Source organism: Nyctereutes procyonoides, unplaced genomic scaffold (genome assembly GCF_905146905.1).
Source record: "Nyctereutes procyonoides isolate TBG_1078 unplaced genomic scaffold, NYPRO_anot_genome, whole genome shotgun sequence".
Taxonomy (NCBI): Eukaryota; Metazoa; Chordata; class Mammalia; order Carnivora; family Canidae; genus Nyctereutes; species Nyctereutes procyonoides.
In genome coordinates, this window is record NW_026575118.1 from 682612 (window position 1) to 702596 (window position 19985).

At 42.3% G+C, this 19985-nt stretch overlaps 1 protein-coding gene across 2 annotated transcripts in view; it reads right to left on the minus strand.

The window, feature by feature from the left end:
* PANK1 (pantothenate kinase 1) overlaps window positions 1-19985 on the minus strand; it is a 58487-nt gene that overhangs the window by 20633 nt on the left and 17869 nt on the right. For both annotated transcript variants that reach the window (XM_055334433.1, XM_055334434.1), the window contains exon 2: window positions 2793-3145. In XM_055334433.1, coding sequence (XP_055190408.1) covers window positions 2793-3145 — 353 coding nt within the window. The remainder of the gene's footprint in view (window positions 1-2792; window positions 3146-19985) is intronic.

Genomic DNA, 19985 nt, shown 5'->3' on the forward strand with positions numbered 1-19985 from the left:
CTTTGTCAGAATGCTTACTGTATATAGTAGTAAATATTGATCATTTGCAACCATGTAAGCACCTTCAGTTTTCTATTCTGGAAAGGAGAGGTGGGAAGAGCTTGGCTTTAGCACACCTAAGGATCTTAGCACTTACTATTCCCTCTGCTTAAAATACCCTTCCCCGAATACTGGCCTGCTTTGCTTTGTTACTTCTGGTTCCTGCTCCTTACCTTATCTCACTAAAGCCCTCCCAACCCTCCTAACCCCTTTTACCCTGCCTTTTTTACCTTCACACACACACACACACACACACACTGGATATCCACTATACACACACACACACACACACACACACACACACATGAGATAGATAGATAGGATATATGGTATATTCTGTACTTTTATATTCATCTGTTTATTTAATTACTGACCAGCCTCCACACTAGAATATAAGCTCCTGGAGGGTGGGGCCTTTGTTTTGTTCATAACAGTACTTGGCACACAGAAGGAGCACAACAAATACTTGTTGGATGAGTGAATGAATGCCTAGGAAAGAGGATGATAAGACCTATCCATCTGCATAGACTTTGGAAGGATAAAGGCACATTCACTTAGTGCACTGACAAATAGGCTATAGGAAGAGATCAGTTCTGTCTTCACTTCGTCTAAGACTGAGCATGGAAACAGGAGGCAGCCCTCTTCTTTCTTTTATGGATGTATGTCCCTAGCAGGCCAAGCTGTTTGGTAAATACTCCAGACTTGCTCACTGCTCCAGTCTATTCATTAGAGTCCAGAAGCTGCCTGAAGGAGTAGAGGCTTCTTTACCTTGGTTATAAGAAAATATGACCTATCTCAGTTCAGAACCTTGAGAAACACCTTGCTCACAGCCAACATCTACTGAGTGACTTTCTCCCAGAATGTACATTGCCCTAATGAGGAACGGAGGCAGTGAGGATGTTGCATAAATGATCCAGGTCACCTGGGTTCACTCTAGGCTCTTTAGTGAAGGTGTCCCCTGATAGGGTAACCTGGTGAACTCCTAGCATTAGGCTGGGTGAGCATATTCTTCTGAATTAGAATTGAGCTGACACCCTAGCTCTGACTAGGAGGCATTACTAGAGCCTCTTAAGCTCTCCTTAGCTTTAATTTCCTTATCCAAGTAGCACAAGAATGCTATACTTCCCAGGCTCCAAAGGTGACTTCAGGTTCTAATGTCCTAAAACTCCCCCCTCCTCTCTTCACTTTACTGCCACCTTTTTGCAGATGATAATACTTGAAGGCTCCAGAAGGGATATGTCTCACCCAAAGTCATCCAGCTAGTTAAATGCAGAGACAACACTAGAATTCAGGTTCAATGCTTTTCCAACTATGAACTCAAATTTAATTTTCATGCCCCCCCCCAAAAATAATTTTCATGCCCCCGGACTTCAGCCTTTTCAGTTTCAAAACTCTTTGATCATTGGGCCCCTTTGGTGGGAAAAAGATGCTATGAATCCTTTAGGTGACACTCAAATTCCACTGATGTGTTGGGAAAAGGAACACAGGAGAAAAAGCCAAAACCTGGTATCATGAGTCTCATCCAGGATACTGTGCTACGACTCCGTTGCCAGCTCCTCTAGAAACTACTTGGTACAATTAATGAGATAAATGATGTTACTTTTTATGATACAAAAAAAATTTGCATTCATAGCTTTTTAAAATGCCATGAATAATGTATTGATTCATTAATTTATTCATTAATGATAGACTTTACAGCAAGACTGGATTACACTAGTTCCCTGACAGAATGTCAGTAATTTGCACTCCAGGCTTTGAAAAAGTGTATTTTACAACTTATCTCACTGTATTTTTCAACTTTCTGGCAAGACTAACTCCCAAATCTTCCAAACTTTTCTTCTCTAATGCCCAGTCATTTCTGTTGAAACTAGCTAACTATTTTCTCTTTGTTTTCTACATCTTTTATTGCACTTTATTCTCATTTTATTTCCTGTTAGTTGAGGCTGGACAGTGCAGAGATTATCTTGACTGTAAAGATGTAGAAATTGGAACACACAATTGTTAAGAGATTGCTAAATAAAGAGAAACATGAGATATCTTACTCATCCATGTCCTCTGTTTAGCCAAATTTGTCAAACGTAAATGAGCAATGCAGAGCTGGTATAGACTGCTACTCAGGAGACAGCATTGTTCTTATTATGTAAATCCACACACCTGAAATCTTACTATTAAAGGAAGTCACCTATAAATAATACCAAATGTTTTGCTTTTGTTTCAAACAAAACTTCTGAATGACATTCATAAAACAGAAAAGACACTTAGAGCCAACAACAGGTAGACAGCAGTAATCCTTTCTTATAGGAGTTACAGAAAGCCTTTCTGGCAGGCCTGCATCTCTGCAGCTATAAAAGCGGGATGATGATTATGCTTTTCATGACACCACGGTAAGAATCTGGAAAACTCTAAAACACTTCCGAAAGGGAATGATACCATCTTATCTGACTATCATAAATAAAAATAAAAAAAAAATTAAAAAAAAAAATGATGATGAGAGCTAATATTTATAAGCATTTGCTAAGAAGTGCTGGGTCCATAGGATCTCATGTTATCCACTCTGTGACACCCCTACAGGCACAAACTATTCATACACAGGAGGAACTGAGTCACAGAGAGGTGAAGGTACCCTGTCCAGAGTCCCAAGGCTAGCAGTCAAGTTCTTCCATATGAGAAGCCATGCGTTTGGACATGGGAGAGGCTTGCTTTCCTTCTCTGAGAGGGGGTTTTGCTGTGTAACAAGCTCAAACTTGACATACCGTTCTGAAGTCCTTTTCAAACTTGAAAGCCCCGCCTCCGGTGGCACAGAGGGTGGTGTGAAGGCTGGAGAAGTTCTTCTCGCTGCCCATCTGAATGAACCTGTGCATGGCACAGCTGGGGAAGCGGATGAAGTGCAGGTTCCCTTTGCGCCCACACATGGTCAAATTTTTCAGTTCTAGGTGAACGTCTCGGATCCCGGTTTTCCCATAAGCCGTATTAGAAGTCAAATACTTCCTGATGCTCTTCAGGTTCTCCACCTCCTCTTGTTCCTCTTCAGCTGTAATATCCTTCGGTTCGAAGTAGACCAATTTAACCAGCGTTCCACCGATATCCATGCCGAACCATGGGAATGCTGGAGGACAGAAAGACAGTACTGTTGAATTCTACGCTTTTAAAGAGATGCTCAGTTTCTGAATATTCGAAAATAAAATGCAGTGACATCACCTCTGTATGTGCACTGAACATCCAATTCCCCTTACTACCACGATATGTGCCTAAGAGACAAGCAAGGAGAAACCCACCATTTAGATGGTGCCGGGACTCCGTCTACACTCCACTCAGAGTCTGCCTCAGGAGTGAGGCTGAGAAGAGGAACAGGACTTTGCAGTGCCCTAGGCCGATCTCAATTCCCAGGGCTTCTCAGGGCTCGAGTATCTTCTCAAGCTGAGTACAATTCCAATTCCTAAAGATCTATTTTTGCATACATCACAGCACCTAAATGCTAGCTATTTTATCAGAATCTCAGCCAAAGAAACAGTGATCTGTTCCAAGCTGGGGAAAAACTGGCTATGCTAGGTGTACCACAAGGCGGGTTGGTCTCTAACCCACTTGGCCCACTCCTAGGGTACTTTTCAAAGACAACTGGTACAGCATTCAATTTTTGCCTCCACCAGCTGACTGTGTAAGACATGAGTCTGCTGCTTTAGTCTACAGAATAGGCAGGAAGGAGGAAGGGAGAGTAGGTTGAGAGAGATGATGACCCTATGGTGGCATAAATCTAAAAAGAAAAGTTCCCGTTATAGTGTGTTTCTTTTTCATGAAGCAGAAACACTACCTTCGCATCAAAATGGCCTGCTAAGGAGTCCTCAACCCAGCTCAACCCATGCTAGAATCGCCTTTAGCATCCCGAGTCTCCTCTTCTCTCCCACAGGTTGATTTAATTCAGCGGTGCAATTTGGGCATGAGTATTTTCTGAAAGTTCCCTCATGGTCGCAATCTGTAGGCTTAGGAATTGCTGAACCAGAAGAACCTTGGCCTCTGACAGGCAAGCCCACCAATAAGCACAGTTCCTGACCAGGTCTACAACATGAAGGCATGCCTTTAGGGAATGATGTGTGTGTGTGTACATTTTATATATATATAAAATCTACTCCAGATGTTTATCTATAACAAAATAAATCTCCATCATAGTTATTTTTATTGTTATCAAAAGAACAGGCTGAGCTCCCTGAAAAGGCCAACTTCATTTAGAGGTGACCTAGAAAGTTACTGCTGTGTTGTCAGATGCTCTGTGATGAACACACAGCAAACCCGAATGAGACTGCAGAATCTGGGGTCTCCCTTTTCATTTCCTTCAGCAGACTCCATGGGCTAAATCTGCAACTGTAATATTAAAGCAGAGTTTAAAGATACAGGGAGCTCAAATGACTTCTTTCCAAAAGTTTATTTTATTCAGCCCTGGAGAACTTCCATATGAGCCCTAGTCAAGTTGTGCATGTCACACCCAGAGATAACATTGCCAGGAACACAGGGGAGACCTCCAGAAGTTTTTTCTGTGCTGCCCTACTACTTAGCCCTTTAAATCAGTAAGTTAGGGAGGGTGGAGGGGGCGGTACATAGCAGGAAGCCATTCCTGTACATGCAATTATTTCTCCAGTGCTTCTAGCTGTCATTTTAGCTGTAATCCAAGCCAGCGGCTCCACCCTTGGAAGCAGTAATTCTTAACAAATATAGAAAAATAAGGGGAATCCCTGGGTGGCGCAGCGGTTTGGCGCTTGCCTTTGGCCCAGGGCTCGATCCTGGAGACCCTGGATCGAATCCCACGTCAGGCTCCTGGTGCATGGAACCTGCTTCTCCCTCTGCCTATGTCTCTGCCTCTCTCTGTCTCTCTGTGACTATCATAAATAAATAAAAATTAAAAAAAAAATTAAAAAAAAAAACAAATATAGAAAAATAAAATCCGGGCAGCCCGGGTGGCCCAGTGGTTTAGCGCTGCCTTCAGCCCAGGGCGTGATCCTGGAGACCCGGGATCGAATCCCACATCGGGTTCCCTGCATGGAGCCTGCTTCTCCCTCTGCCTCTCTCCCTCTCTCTCTGTCATGAATAAATAAATAAAATCTTTAAAAAATAATAAAAATAAAATCCCAAGTTCCCTAAAAGTTTAAGAGCAGCAGATTCCATTGACAAGACCAAGTTAACAAATCTCCTATTATAATTGTGGAAGTTTGCAAAGCAAATCCCCCACAGCCCAGTGCAGGTTGGGAAGCTTGCTTGTCCTAGCAGGGTAGTAGAAAACTGGAAATAGTTCATCCCTACCAGTCAATTCAACTCACAAATGACATTTCATGGTCCATTCTCTAAAACTCACATCAGCATGGCCCACAGTGTAAGGTAATAGGTAAAACCTCAAGTCAGAATTCACAGCTGCTTCCCATAAAGAGCAGTCAGTAACCAGCTCACTGTCACTCCCTCCACCTCTCAATTCCCTTATCTGTGAAAGGAATGGATTGCAGTAGAAAGGTCTCCAGTTCTCTTCCTACTATAAACTTCGATGGATTCCTTCAGAAGTTTAAAAAAATCACAACCACCTCCAATCATGTAGGCTGGCCAGAGCCCTAGTTTTAATCTCCACTGAAATACTTTATGACGTGTCAAAAAGTGCCTGGGCTATGCAATTAGCATTGCAGGTATAATCCATTCTTATCAGAGTAGGAAAGACACTACTGGACAGGATGGGAGAAGGGTATTCTGGAACATTGCTAGGCTAATCATTTTGAAGAACTTGGGGAAACTCCTATTAAAATTAAAAGCAGGGATCCCTGGGTGGCGCAGCGGTTTGGCACCTGCCTTTGGCCCAGGGCGCGATCCTGGAGACCCGGGATCGAATCCCACGTCAGGCTCCTGGTGCATGGAACCTGCTTCTCCCTCTGCCTATGTCTCTGCCTCTCTCTGTCTCTCTGTGACTATCATAAATAAATAAAAATTAAAAAAAAAATTAAAAAAAAAAACAAATATAGAAAAATAAAATCCGGGCAGCCCGGGTGGCCCAGTGGTTTAGCGCTGCCTTCAGCCCAGGGCGTGATCCTGGAGACCCGGGATCGAATCCCACATCGGGTTCCCTGCATGGAGCCTGCTTCTCCCTCTGCCTCTCTCCCTCTCTCTCTGTCATGAATAAATAAATAAAATCTTTAAAAAATAATAAAAATAAAATCCCAAGTTCCCTAAAAGTTTAAGAGCAGCAGATTCCATTGACAAGACCAAGTTAACAAATCTCCTATTATAATTGTGGAAGTTTGCAAAGCAAATCCCCCACAGCCCAGTGCAGGTTGGGAAGCTTGCTTGTCCTAGCAGGGTAGTAGAAAACTGGAAATAGTTCATCCCTACCAGTCAATTCAACTCACAAATGACATTTCATGGTCCATTCTCTAAAACTCACATCAGCATGGCCCACAGTGTAAGGTAATAGGTAAAACCTCAAGTCAGAATTCACAGCTGCTTCCCATAAAGAGCAGTCAGTAACCAGCTCACTGTCACTCCCTCCACCTCTCAATTCCCTTATCTGTGAAAGGAATGGATTGCAGTAGAAAGGTCTCCAGTTCTCTTCCTACTATAAACTTCGATGGATTCCTTCAGAAGTTTAAAAAAATCACAACCACCTCCAATCATGTAGGCTGGCCAGAGCCCTAGTTTTAATCTCCACTGAAATACTTTATGACGTGTCAAAAAGTGCCTGGGCTATGCAATTAGCATTGCAGGTATAATCCATTCTTATCAGAGTAGGAAAGACACTACTGGACAGGATGGGAGAAGGGTATTCTGGAACATTGCTAGGCTAATCATTTTGAAGAACTTGGGGAAACTCCTATTAAAATTAAAAGCAGGGATCCCTGGGTGGCGCAGCGGTTTGGCACCTGCCTTTGGCCCAGGGCGCGATCCTGGAGACCCGGGATCGAATCCCACGTCGGGCTCCCGGTGCATGGAGCCTGCTTCTCCCTCTGCCTGTGTCTCTACCTCTCTCTCTCTCTGTATGACTATCGTAAATAAAAAATTAAAATTAAAAGCACATCTACATTTTTAACCCAGCTAATTCCTCTTCTGGACCATATTTAAAAAGCATGAGGATTTGAGGATAGGTATGACCCAGCAATTACACTACTAGGTATTTATCCAAAGGATACAAACACCATGTTCCGAAGGGGCACCTGCACCTCAATGTTTATAGCAGCAATGTTCACAACAGTTAAAATCTGGAAAGAGCCCAGATGTCCATTGGCAGATGATGGATAAAGAAGATGTGATATAATATATACATTAAAATATTACTTAGCCACCAGAAGGAATGCAATCTTGCCATTTCTAATGATATGAATGGAACAAAAGAGTATTATGCTAAGCAAAATAAGTCAGAGAAATGCCATATGATTTCACTCATATGCGAAATTTAAGAAACAAAACATGAACATAGGGAAAAGGAACGAAAAATAAAATAAGATAAAAACAGAGAGGGAGGCAAACCACAAGAGACTCTTAACTCTAGGAAACTAACTGAGGGTCGCTGGAGGGGAGGGGGCTAGGGGGATGGGTGATGGGCATTAAGGAGGGCACTTGATGGAATGAGTTCTGGGTGTTATAAGCAACTGATGAATTACTAAATTCTACTCCAGAACCAATAATACACTGTATGTTGACTAAATTGAACTTAAGGAAAAAAGAAAAAACAAAACAAAACAAATGTTCATTGCAACACCCTTTACAGTGATCACATTAAAAAAAAATAAATAAAAACAGGGGCTTCTGGCTGACTCAATCAGAAGAGCACGTAAAGAGCAGATTCATAAATTCAAGCCCTATATTGGGTGTAGAGATTACTGAAGTGAATTAAAAAAAAAATCACAAAAAAGAAAAATCTGAAAACAAAGTACATGTGACAGGAAAAATGTTCAACAAAGTTTATTGTTTCCTTTTTTTAAGTTCCTTTTTTATTTTTTTTTAAGATTTTACTTATTTATTTGACAGAGAATGCAAGCAGGGGGAGCAGCAGAGGGAGAGGGAGAAGCAGGCACCCTACTGGGCAGGGAGCCCCACCTGGGGCTCGGTCCCAGAGTCCTGAGATCATGACCTGAACCGAAGGCAGATGCCTGAGCCACCCAGGCATCCCATACATTTATTATTTCCAAACCATGGAATACTGGGCACCCATTGAAAAGAATGAATGAGATCTATATCAGTTGTCTGAAGGGATATCCTTAAGCTTCTGTTAATGAGAAAAGTGAAAGATGCCTAGAAGTATAAATAATTTATTTACACCTTATTTGGTTTGAAAAAAAAAAGGAGGGAAGGAAGGCAGGAAAGAAGTAAAGCAGGTGGAAGGCAGACCACTATATTTATGATTGTATGAGCCTGCGGAAAGATATAGAAGGCTATTCCTCCAGGTTGTTAATATCTTTAGGAGGTGGAAGGATGGGCAGGCTGTATGGGTGGAGGCTAGAGATTAGGGGAGGGGATGGAGAAAATTCTACACTCAGACCATTTGGTAGATGCAGAAGTAAAACACAAACAAACAAAAGAACTCAGTGACAATAGAAAATAGGAGACATCTCAGCAAGGAATGGACAGAACAGGCTGTGTGAAACCCAGGAAATAATCTGGTTCTGTAGTAGAAATCCAGTATTCACCCAGCCACAGCTGTCACCAGTCCTCTGAAATGAAGACTCCCTCCATGACTTTTTATTTGGTTGGCTACTGGTAAGTACAAGCAACTGCGAAGAGGTCTCACTTAAAAATGTGGCAGGGGGGATCCCTGGGTGGCGCAGCGGTTTGGCGCCTGCCTTTGGCCCAGGGCGCGATCCTGGAGACCCAGGATCGAATCCCACGTCGGGCTCCCGGCATGGAGCCTGCTTCTCCCTCTGCCTGTGCCTCGCCTCTCTCTCTCTCTGTGACTATCGTAAATAAATAAAAATTAAAAAAAAAAAAAAATGTGGCAGGGGACACCTAAACATTTGGTAAGTTATTTAGAATCCTGCTGTCTTTCCTGCTTTACTTCCTGTTCATTTCAAAGCTTTTGTTGGCAACTCAACAAAACAGTGGGGAAAAAGTATAGAATTCTGAAAATTCAGTTATATCAGCAGTTTTGCTTAAGGTAAAAGGGAATAAAGATCGGAATGCTGCATTAGTTTAAATGGCAATAGAAATGCCTTTCACGTACTTATATTCATTTCTCACCTTCATGTAAAAAATAAATGAAATAAATGCTCTTCTATTCACATTTTAATACTCGTATAGACATTGTCAAAATTTCTTGTATAGAAACTGTAAGATTGGGCAGCCCAGGTGGCTCGGAGGCTTAGCGCCTTCAGTCCAGGGTGTGGTCCTGGGGACCAGGGATCAATTGAGTCCCGCTGTCAGGCTCCCTGCAGAGAGCCTGCTTCTCCCTCTTCCTCTGCCTGTGCCTGTGTGTGTCTCTCATGAATGAATGAATGAATGAATGAATGAATAAATAAATAAATAAATAAATTCTTAAAAAAAAAAAAGAAACTCAGATTTTGAATGCACAGTTTTATTCATCTTCCTGATGTCAAGGATATCAACCATAAGCCATGGATGGAGATAAAAGACCAGGGAAAGAAAGAATATACCAATGTAGCTATCAGCTATGATTCACGTGTTCTTTAATCCAGAATATCCAAATGCTTTGATAAATTCAGCTGAACCACTGATAAGTCTGTTCTGTGTTTGCCAGAAGTGATGCTGGTTCTAGATACAGAATGTCTGCATTCACCCTTTATTCCTTCAACCAGATGTCATTTTTTAAGAATTTCTAGAATATCCATCAAAGATGTTCAACAGGAGACAAGGCTTAAAGGACAAGGTGCTACAGATAAGTAGTGGATTTTAGGTCCATATTCTTTCAGCCTATTATAAAGAATAATAATAATAAGGAATAAAAAGAATTATTTCCTAAATAAGTTCTTGCACAGGTGCACTAGGAAACATACGCAAAGATGTTCACTGCAGCAATTTTTAGTAACAATGTAGACATCCATCACTATGTAAATAAAATGTAATATATGATGGAATACTACACAGCTATGAGAACCAATTAGATTTATAAGTCTCAAGATAGATAGAGTCCAGGGATGCCTGGGTAGCTCAGGGATTGAGTGTCTGCCTTTGGCTCAGGGCATAATCCCAGGATCCGGGATCCTTACAGGCCTGTGTCTCTGCCTCTCTCTGTGTGTCTCTCATGAATAAATAAATAAAATATATATTTTTTTAAAGAGTAGATAGAGCCCAAAACACAATGCTGAAGGAAAATTGCTTTAACAGTGAGCCAACGACATATAGGTTGTCACTCCCAAGTCAGAACATTTAATTACAAGCATGAGACCCTCCAGTGCTTTCTCACAGCGACGGGAAGCATTCTAGATGTTGGTTGATCTGTCAGTTTAGGTCCTGGAGTGAGGATGTAGGCCGTCTTAAATGCACATACAGCATTAGCACGAAATGAACCTTTGTTGATTAACCCATTCAGCTTTGGTTATGGTCTGTTACTGCAACACACTGAGATTTGACTGGTACTTGAAATGGTGTTGTTTCAACAGCATTTGGAAGGCCAAGCAGCCAGGAGGGAGGAAACGGATTTTGGAGGCTGGCAAAGCATTGGGTAAAACCATCATGTATGATAATTTAGAAGGCAGATAATATACCTAGATAATTAGTAGATATTGTGGAAGAGATGGAAAGCCAAATGTGAGTTGCGTGTGTTACCATTGGCTGCATTTTATTTTTTAATTCTTATTTATTTATTTTAAAGGAGGCTCCCTACTTTCAATTTACAACCCTGAGATCAAGGGTTGCATGGGCTTCTGAATGAGCCAGCCAGGAGCCCCTGTTGGCTGCATTTTAATTTTTTTTTTATTTATGATAGTCACAGAGAGAGAGAGAGAGGCAGAGACACAGGCAGAGGGAGAAGCAGACTCCATGCACCGGGAGCCCGACGTGGGATTCGATCCCGAGTCTCCAGGATCGCGCCCTGGGCCAAAGGCAGGCGCCAAACCGCTGCGCCACCCAGGGATCCCTGCATTTTAATTTATTTTATTTTATTTATTTCTGATAGTCACACACAGAGACACAGGCAGAGGGAGAAGCAGGCTCCATGCACCGGGAGCCCGACGTGGGACTCGATCCCGGGTCTCGAGGATGGCGCCCTGGGCCAAAGGCAGGCGCCAAACCGCTGCGCCACCCAGGGTTCTCTTGGCTGCATTTTAAAAGGTACACACAGAAATTGAGGGTTGCTGGAGGAGAGAGGGATGGGGGATGGGTAATTAACTGGGTGACAAGCTTTAAAAAGGGCACCTGATGTAATGAGCACTGACTGTTACATAACAACTGAACTCAGCCTCTGAAACTAACAATACACTATGTTAATTAATTGAATTTAAATATAAAAAATAAAAAGAAATTTACCGTTAAAAAAAGTGTGCCCAGAAAGTAATTGACTGGTTTACAAACAAAAAGAAGAGAGAATAGGGTCCATTAAATCAGACTTGCAGGGTTGGAAAAGCAGCTGCTTCTCTTCCCCAACAGATAAACAATGAAACAGAAATGAGAAAGGCTTTGCTTGCAAGAGGTCAATTAGCACTTAGTTGTGAGGCGAGGTTCAAAGCAGGAGAACTGGCTATCACACTCTTAACACTTTTAAAGGGTTATGAAGTCTCCAAGTAAAGATGCAGTTATGGTCAGGGCTTCTTAGTTAATTCTTTCAATTAGAATACTTCAGGGAAAAGAGATCGGAGGTGTGGCTTCCCCACCTAAGGCTGACAGGCTCAAAGTATCATCAATTAAGTCAATAAAGAAATGTTGAAAGCAAAACTACAAAAGCATCCAGTGAGCAGAAGTATGCCAAGGACAGAGGGCTGGGCATATGAAAATAAACTAGAGTTAAGTAGATAGGAAAAGAGTTGTACTGCCAGCGAACGCCTGAGCCCCCAATCCTCTAACGTCAGCTGAAAAAGCATAATCTTCAGTCTCACTTTAGTTGTGATCCAGGAGGTTATTGGAAAAGCCAAGTCCTAAAGAGAGCAATGGATTGGGGAGCCCCCTTCCGAGAAAACAATCAAGACCCCAGAGGAACATCCTCTACTTGCAAGTCAGGGAGCAATGGAGCATAGATGGATTTCAGAATTGCTTCGTCAGCATTTTAGAACAATGAGGACCAACGAATGGATGTCTCTCATTCACCTCTTTTCTGAGTAGGAATGTATATTGGGTTTTCCAATCATTTTTCACCATTATTTATTAATATACGATGTGGGGGAGGGGCGCCGCAGGTAACTGGCCTCTTAGTTCAGAAGTCTCTAGCTCAAGAGGACCCACATCCAGAGTTGATGTTGAAACCACTTTGTATCACCCCTTAACTTAGGTCCTCCTGCACATCATCCAGATGCCATGACTGGGTGCAGCTTCAGGGCTGTCTACTTTGGGGTGGGAATCCCTGTCTGTTGCCTGCAGTTGGGGAAAGCAAGGCAAGTATCTGGTAATCAGAGAAGTACATTGTGGTAGCCACTAGTGCTGCTGGCCAAGGATTTCTGGTTCTTTTCCTTTTGGGCCCATGGGGTCACACTGCAGGTCCTGGCCAGTTTATAATTGAGCTGGGCAGCGTGCCTCATCCAGTCAGTGAGTTATGCATGGACATGGTGTATGTCACTTCCAGGCAAGAGCACTTATGGCTGGGGTGAGACCCTTCAGAACACTTTCTTTGTTACCATGACCAGCAAAATCCAAGATAATGATTGTTTGATCATCTGAGTCAGAGTGATGATGAGCCAGAATGGAGCCCCCAGCCACTCCCTCAATGGGTTTATAGTGTGAATGAGAAATAAACCTTTATTGTTTTAAGGCACTGAGATTTGGAGATCATGATGCAGATGGTTTGCCTATCCTGACAAGTATACCCTCCATCAAAATCCGGCTATTTTTCCCCCCTGTAACCTTCCCTCTCCTGCAGAACCAGATCCAGAGACTGCCAATATGGCTGACAAACATGTGGTAGCTGTGTGTTAATAAAACATTTAACATTGCATTTATTTCGGGGATCCCTGGGTGGCGCAGCGGTTTGGCGCCTGCCTTTGGCCCAGGGCGCGATCCTGGAGATCCGGGATCGAATCCCACGTCGGGCTCCTGGCATGGAGCCTGGTTCTCCCTCCTCCTGTGTCTCTGCCTCTCTCTTTCTCTCTGTGTCTACCATAAAAATAAATAAATAAATAAATAAATAAATAAATAAATCTTTAAAAAAAAAAAAAACATTGCATTTATTTCTGTCTAAAAAAAATTTTTTAAAGATTTTATTTATTTATTCATGAGAGACACACAGGGAGAGAGAGAGGCAGAGACACAGGCAGAGGGAGAAGCAGGCCCCATGCAGGGAGCCTAACGTGGGACTCCATCCCAATCCCGGGTCTCCAGGATCAGGCCCTGGGCTGAAGGCAGCGCTAAACCGCTGAGCCATCTGGGCTGCCCTGTCTAAAAATTTCTCCAAACACAAACTGAGATTGGCAATCTGGTAGTAATTTAAAACTATGGAGCCTGCTTCTCCCTCTGCCTGTGTCTCTGCCTCCTTCTCTCTCTCTCTCTCTCTCTCTCTCTCTCTCTCTCTGTCTCTCATGAATAAATAAATAAAAATCTTTAAAAAAAAAAAAAAGCCTGTTTCTTAACGATTTTTTTGGAACACTTGAATAGTCTCTGAGAGGAACCTATACTTCCTGCAGTAAATTTAAAGGGTTACACAGTGAATTCCAAATAGCATCAATGAGCAAAGATCAAAAAACAAAACAAAACAAAAAAAACCCTCAACACTAGAACACAGAAAAGGTTTCCTACCAAGTCAAAGAAACAATTTTAAAAGGCTAAGGGAGCCCGACACTAGAAAATCTATGTCCTCTTGAACAACCAGCCAGAGCTTTAAGGTATTTCTGATGAGGCAAAGTTCACTAATACCAATATTTCTTCCTGTGTGCAAGATTAGTGCCTTTGGGCTCCCTGACTCAGCAACCAGTTGCTGTCTTGCACAGCTTAACACATCTCTCGAGGTTCCACCAGGTTGGAATTTGTTGAAATAATTATTAATAGGGAACAGTGGGATTTCTTTTCCCACTAACTTCTGAATAGATGTTTTTTTTTTTTTAAGATTTTATTTATTTGAGATAGAGTACGAGAGCATGCAAGCAGGGGGAGGAGCAGAGGGAGAGGAAGAAGCAGACTCCAAGCTCAGTGCAGAGCCCTACATGAGGCTCTATCCCAGGATCCTGAGATGATGACCTGAGCCGAAATCAAGAGTCGGATGCTTAACTGACTGAGCCATCCAGATGCCACACAGATAGATCTGTTGAGCAAATTAATGGGTAGAAAAGATATTTGACGTTTGTATAATCAACAGGAAAAAAAAAAAAGAAAACTTCTACAACACTGGTATTTTTACACTACATGAAGACTAATTATTTTGAAGTTGCTTAAGGACCTCTACCTGTTAAAAAAAAAAACCCACAAACTTTGTTAACTTAGATCTAAGTGTGTAATAGAATTGTATTTCTTAAAAGAATTAGTTCTCTGAGGGCTAGGCTTGCCTTCCCTATGTCTAAATTTAGTTGATAGTCTAATGCAGTCTTTGTTGATATACTCATAGAAACATTTAACTTTAATAGGTGAAAGAGACTTTAGGTCAAGTCCAACATCCTGTTTACAGATAAGAAAATTATGGCTCAGAAAGATCAAGGATTGCCCAAGGTCAGCCTCAGTAGTTTGGACCCATTTATTTTCAGCTTCATGAGCCATTAAGCTCCCCATTTTGCAAGACTTGTCTGAGTTGAGTTACCTGTCACTTCTAGTGACAGCAGCCCACCAGACAGGATGGTCATGGTGAGTTTTCCTTGAGCCACTGACTAAGCTATAAGGTGGAGGCTGGCTCCCTGGTCACTGAAGTCCTGCCCACTCACATCAGCCTAAGCACATCATCCTAGACACACAACACAAAGCCCTCCAAAACCATGCTTTTCACTGTGTGAAACAGAAGAGTGGAAAACCTAAGAGCTATTTAAGACTTTGAAGAAAGTGTAGAATTTAATAAAATGGTTTCTGTAACACTGTAGAGGAACCATAATTATTGCACATAGAGCAATAATTAAATATTCTATGCATTAAACATTAAATATTCTATGCAAAGAAACTTGAGTCATGTTTTCTTCCAAATTAATGCACACCAGGTTCCCTTCCTTTGAACTTTAGTCACGTGGCAATTCCTAGTGTTAGCAAGGGTTTAAGGACATAAGCACTTACAGAGCACCAGTGGGAATGGAAACTGGTGCAATCTTTCCACAGGGTTCTTGGAAATAGCTATGAAAAAGCTCCAGATTCCTCATATTTTTTATAATACATCAGTTCCACTTTACCCTAAAGAAATTATGCATGCATTCAAAAATTTATCTTAAAAAATCACTTCACTTTTACTAAGAGTGAGAAAATTAATTATTGTCCAAAAATACAGAATGAGTTAACTAAACTGAATAAACGATTACTGATTAACATAAAGGAACAAAATACCACCATTAAAATCATTTTGTAGGATGGCATTGAATGATGTGAGGAGAATGTTCTATGTTGTTAGGTGAGGGATCCCTGGGTGGCAGCGGTTTGGCGCCTGCCTTTGGCCCAGGGCGCGATCCTAGAGACCCGGGATCGAATCCCACATCGGGCTCCCGGTGCATGGAGCCTGCTTCTCCCTCTGCCTGTGTCTCTGCCTCTCTCTCTCTCTCTCTCTCTGTGACTATCATAAAAAAAAAAAAATTATGTTGTTAGGTGAAAAAGGCAGGTGACTCAATGGTACACTGTACATGATTACAATTTTGTATGAAAGTTATATAGCTATTTGTGCACAGAAAACAAGACTAGAAACTTCAGGTGGATATGTTAACAGCTGTTATCTCTGGGTCGTGGATTAGGCTAATTTTTTTCTTCTGGCTTTTCTGATGATGCTTTTCAATTGTTTACCATAATACATTTAATCTTAATAATCAGTTATTTTATTTATAACATTTTATTTATTTATTTATTTATTTATTTATTTATTTATTTATTTATTTGAGAGAGAGAGAGAGAAAGCATGATGAGGGGGAGGTGCTGGAGGAGTTACTTGGGGAGAGAGCAAGAAGCAGACTCCCTGCTAGTAGGGAGCCCAACCTGGGACTTGATCCCAGGTTGGGCTGAGATCATGACCTGAGGTGATCAGACACCTAACTAATTGAGCCACCCAGGCACCCAATAATCAGAGTTATTTTAGAATTCTCAATCCAAAACTTCACTCTAATGTTGCAAAAGAAAAAGAAATTATTTTATGTTTGCTTCAGTGAGCTGACAGCAGATCTGTAGTCCCACCTGTGTGCCTGCATTCCCCAGGTCAGCAGCCCCTTCCTACCTACACAATACCCTGCCCAGATCAAGCCTCTTACTGAAATCCATTAGACACAAGCTATCAATGACAAGGAAAGCCTGGGGAATAAAGTTATTGAATCAGTTAGACACTTGACAGGTGGGAAGTTAGGGTAGAAAGAGTCCTGATTTACCCACCTGCACTACGGGCAGGGCAAAACTTGCACGTTAAATTTGGCAATGCAAAACGCACTTATGGGGGATTATGGGGTGGCTCAGTGGTTGAGCATCTGCCTTTGGCCCGAGGCACGATCCTGGAGTCCCGGGATCGAGTCCCACGTCGGGCTCCCTGCGTGGAGCCTGCTTCTCCCTCTGCCTGTATCTCTGCCTCTCTCTCTCTATCGTGAATGGATAAATAAAATCTTTAAAAAACAAAAACAAAAACGCACTTATGGGGGCAGAGATATGTTTGTGGGAAAGGATCACCGTGGGAAAGGCCACACATCCCTGTGTGACAATAACCATTCTTCCACTGGCACAGCCTCTGACTCCTGTCAACGTTCTCCCTCTCACTGGGATAGAAACAAAAGGGCTGATCATATGATCATATTTTCTTATATGAGAGTGAAAAAGGGAATAGCAAGGATTCCTTTCAGAACTTCTGAGGCAGCAGAAATATCACATCAGCCACCAGAATTAAAGCCTGGATTTCACCAACTCCGCCCTGCAGGCCCAGGTGGTCTGTTCCGCACAAAGGCTAGGCTTGGGTGCCTAGGGCCTGCCATCGTTTTTGGGTACTCGTGAAAATGGTGTAATTTCTCATAAAACAAGAAGAAAACATATAAACTTTCAGGTCAAAGAAAATGTAATATGTAATATCAACACATTCATCTTTATACCAACAGTGTTGAAAATTACAACTTGAAATGTTTTATGGAAGAAGGAGCACATAGAGGCCAAAGTGCTAGGGGTTCATGAAAGTGAGTCTCTGTTTACATTTTGCTTCACAACCAGTCACAGGTTAGACCCGACAGGAGCCCCAGCCTGAGTCTGCTTTGCATTTGCAATGTGAACTAGGTAACTATGGTTTGTTTACAATAATTGTACTTCCTTAAAGCAACTTCAATTTTAGTATTTTGTGCAACTAAATTTGAAGTGAAAGCTTTATTGCACTTATTTTTAAAAACGACAGGCTATATTCAGCCACGTGCTTTCTCAAATTTGCCTTACTATAAAAACTGTCAAAGGCACTTGTTAAAAATATAGACTCCCAGGCCACAGCCTGGAGATTAAGATACAGAGGGACTGGAGAAAACGTTTTTGGGGTGGAGGGGGCGGTGTAATTCTCACTGGCCAAGTTCAAAATCCCTCTGAATGGGTTCCTCTTCCTGTAACTGTGAAGGAGCTCTGAGGTGGACGGCTGGGGGAGTGCCTGGTAATGACCTGGTAGATGTTCCCATTCCCCAAAGGGACCTGAACACACCTAATTGCTTGTTAGTGAAATTATTAATGGATAATTTATATCATGAGTGCTGCAGGTGATTTTTACATTTTAAATACAGCTTTTGAATTTCCAGGTATCATCCACTCATGATGAAACCCATGGCCATGGGTTTTCTAGAAACATTCCACAGATGATCAAATTCCGTCAGTGTGCTCCGCTCCCAGTGGCTGCCATTTTAAAGGTAACCATGCATTCCTCCATAAAGAAGTTAGCTCACACAACAGTACTGGTGTATTTAGGTCAGGTGAGCAGATGTTCTTTGATTTGCAACCCATGTGGATGACCTTGACAAAGACAACCACATGAAATCAGACAAACAGAAACACCAACATAAAAGCTGTGTTACTTTTTTTTTTTTTAGGTTAAGGTTGGAGAGAGGGGGGGAAAAAAAGGTCTTGCAGGGCTCCATTCTGGTGTTACCCATTAATGTTTCTCAGCTTGGACCTGGGCCAGGAGGAAGCAGGGACAAGGTGAAGCTACAGATGGGGGGATCCAAAATGTCAAACCCATGCGATTAAAACAACTTTTCCTTGAGTCTCTTTCTCAAGTTGCTAAGCAGCTCAGTGAGGTGCAGTCCCTTTCTCAAGGTCCTGGAGCCCCTCCCTGCCACCCTCATGAGAGACAATCAGAGCAAGAGGGATGTCACTCTAGTCACCCCCACAGTCAAGCCCTGGATCTCTGTCCTAGGTCATAAGGAGGGGAAATGATAGCCAAGTGAAAACTGTGTCCCATTCCGCAGTCATGTTGTCAGGCTGAGGAAGTGGAAGGGGGGGAAGGACACAATTACTGCCAAGTTCATTGTCCCTATTTCTCATCAAGAAGCTGTCTGTCCTGCCCAATATAGAGGCAACAGAAGGTATCAACCTTCCATGTGGTCCTTGACTCTAATAATGCCACGTTTGTCATCAGAAATACAGTCCCTAGAGACACCTGGGTGGCTCAGTGGTTGAGTGTCTGCCTTGGGCTCAGGGCATGATCCAGGAGTCATGGGATTGAGTCCCACATCGGGCTCCCTGCATGGAGCCTGCTTCTCCCTCTGCCTGTGTCTCTGCCTCTCTGTGTGTCTCTCATGAGTAAATAAAAATAAAATCTTAAAAGAAGAAGAAGAAGAAGAAGAAGAAGAAGAAGAAGAAGAAGAAGAAGAAGAAGAAAAAGAGAGAGAGAGAGAGAGAGAGAAATAAATAAATAAATAAATAAATAAATAAATAAATAAAGGCCCTGAACTAAAAAGAAGATTCTGCATAGATGTGCCGAGGGACAAAAAGTGGCCCTGTATTATTATCTCCAGTGTGATCATTTCAGCACCCAGAAATGATCGGAGCGTCCACCCAGGAATGGGTTCTGCCAGCTACCTAATGCCTGTACTGAGGCTCAAGAGGGCAATCTCATTACCTGCTTAAACAAATCCCGGTTTAAACCATCAAGAGGTTTAGCTTTCTGTCTTGACAAGCCACCAGAGCGTACTTACCTACTCTAGGGATGCTATTGATAATTTAATACCAGGGAGTGGTTAATTAGAGGCTTCGGGGAGAAGCACATTGCTAGTGGCAACACCGGGTGGAACAACAGGTTTACCAGAAATAGGCTCCATTCATTTAGTTCAGCCCAACCATGAAAGTCTGGCAAATTTTTAAAGTTGAGCTGAGTGGTGACTGAGGAAAGATGTGCAACTGCTCACATGGCATTGCAAGCTAAAAGCAAGAGGAGATCATAAGCCCCTCTTCAAATAATCTGAGAGCAACTACATGTTGATGGATCCACAGATTCAAAAAGAGACATTTATGCGGTATTGTGGCACAGTGCTGCGATATGGCAATAAGCCTGTCTCCCTTGGCACTTTCATTCTGGTCTGCAAAGACTGATTGTTAATCAAGAAAAATCAGGAAAGAGCAAAAACTTGCTATGAGTGAAATCTGCGTTGTCCTAGGACCAGACACCATTTAAAACAATCCTTTAGTATTTATGAATGGCAGCTCTGAGCAGGGTTTGCTCTCAGGCACAATAACCATCACAAAGTAAAGCTTGACACTTCCTAGCCATTCAAGAACCT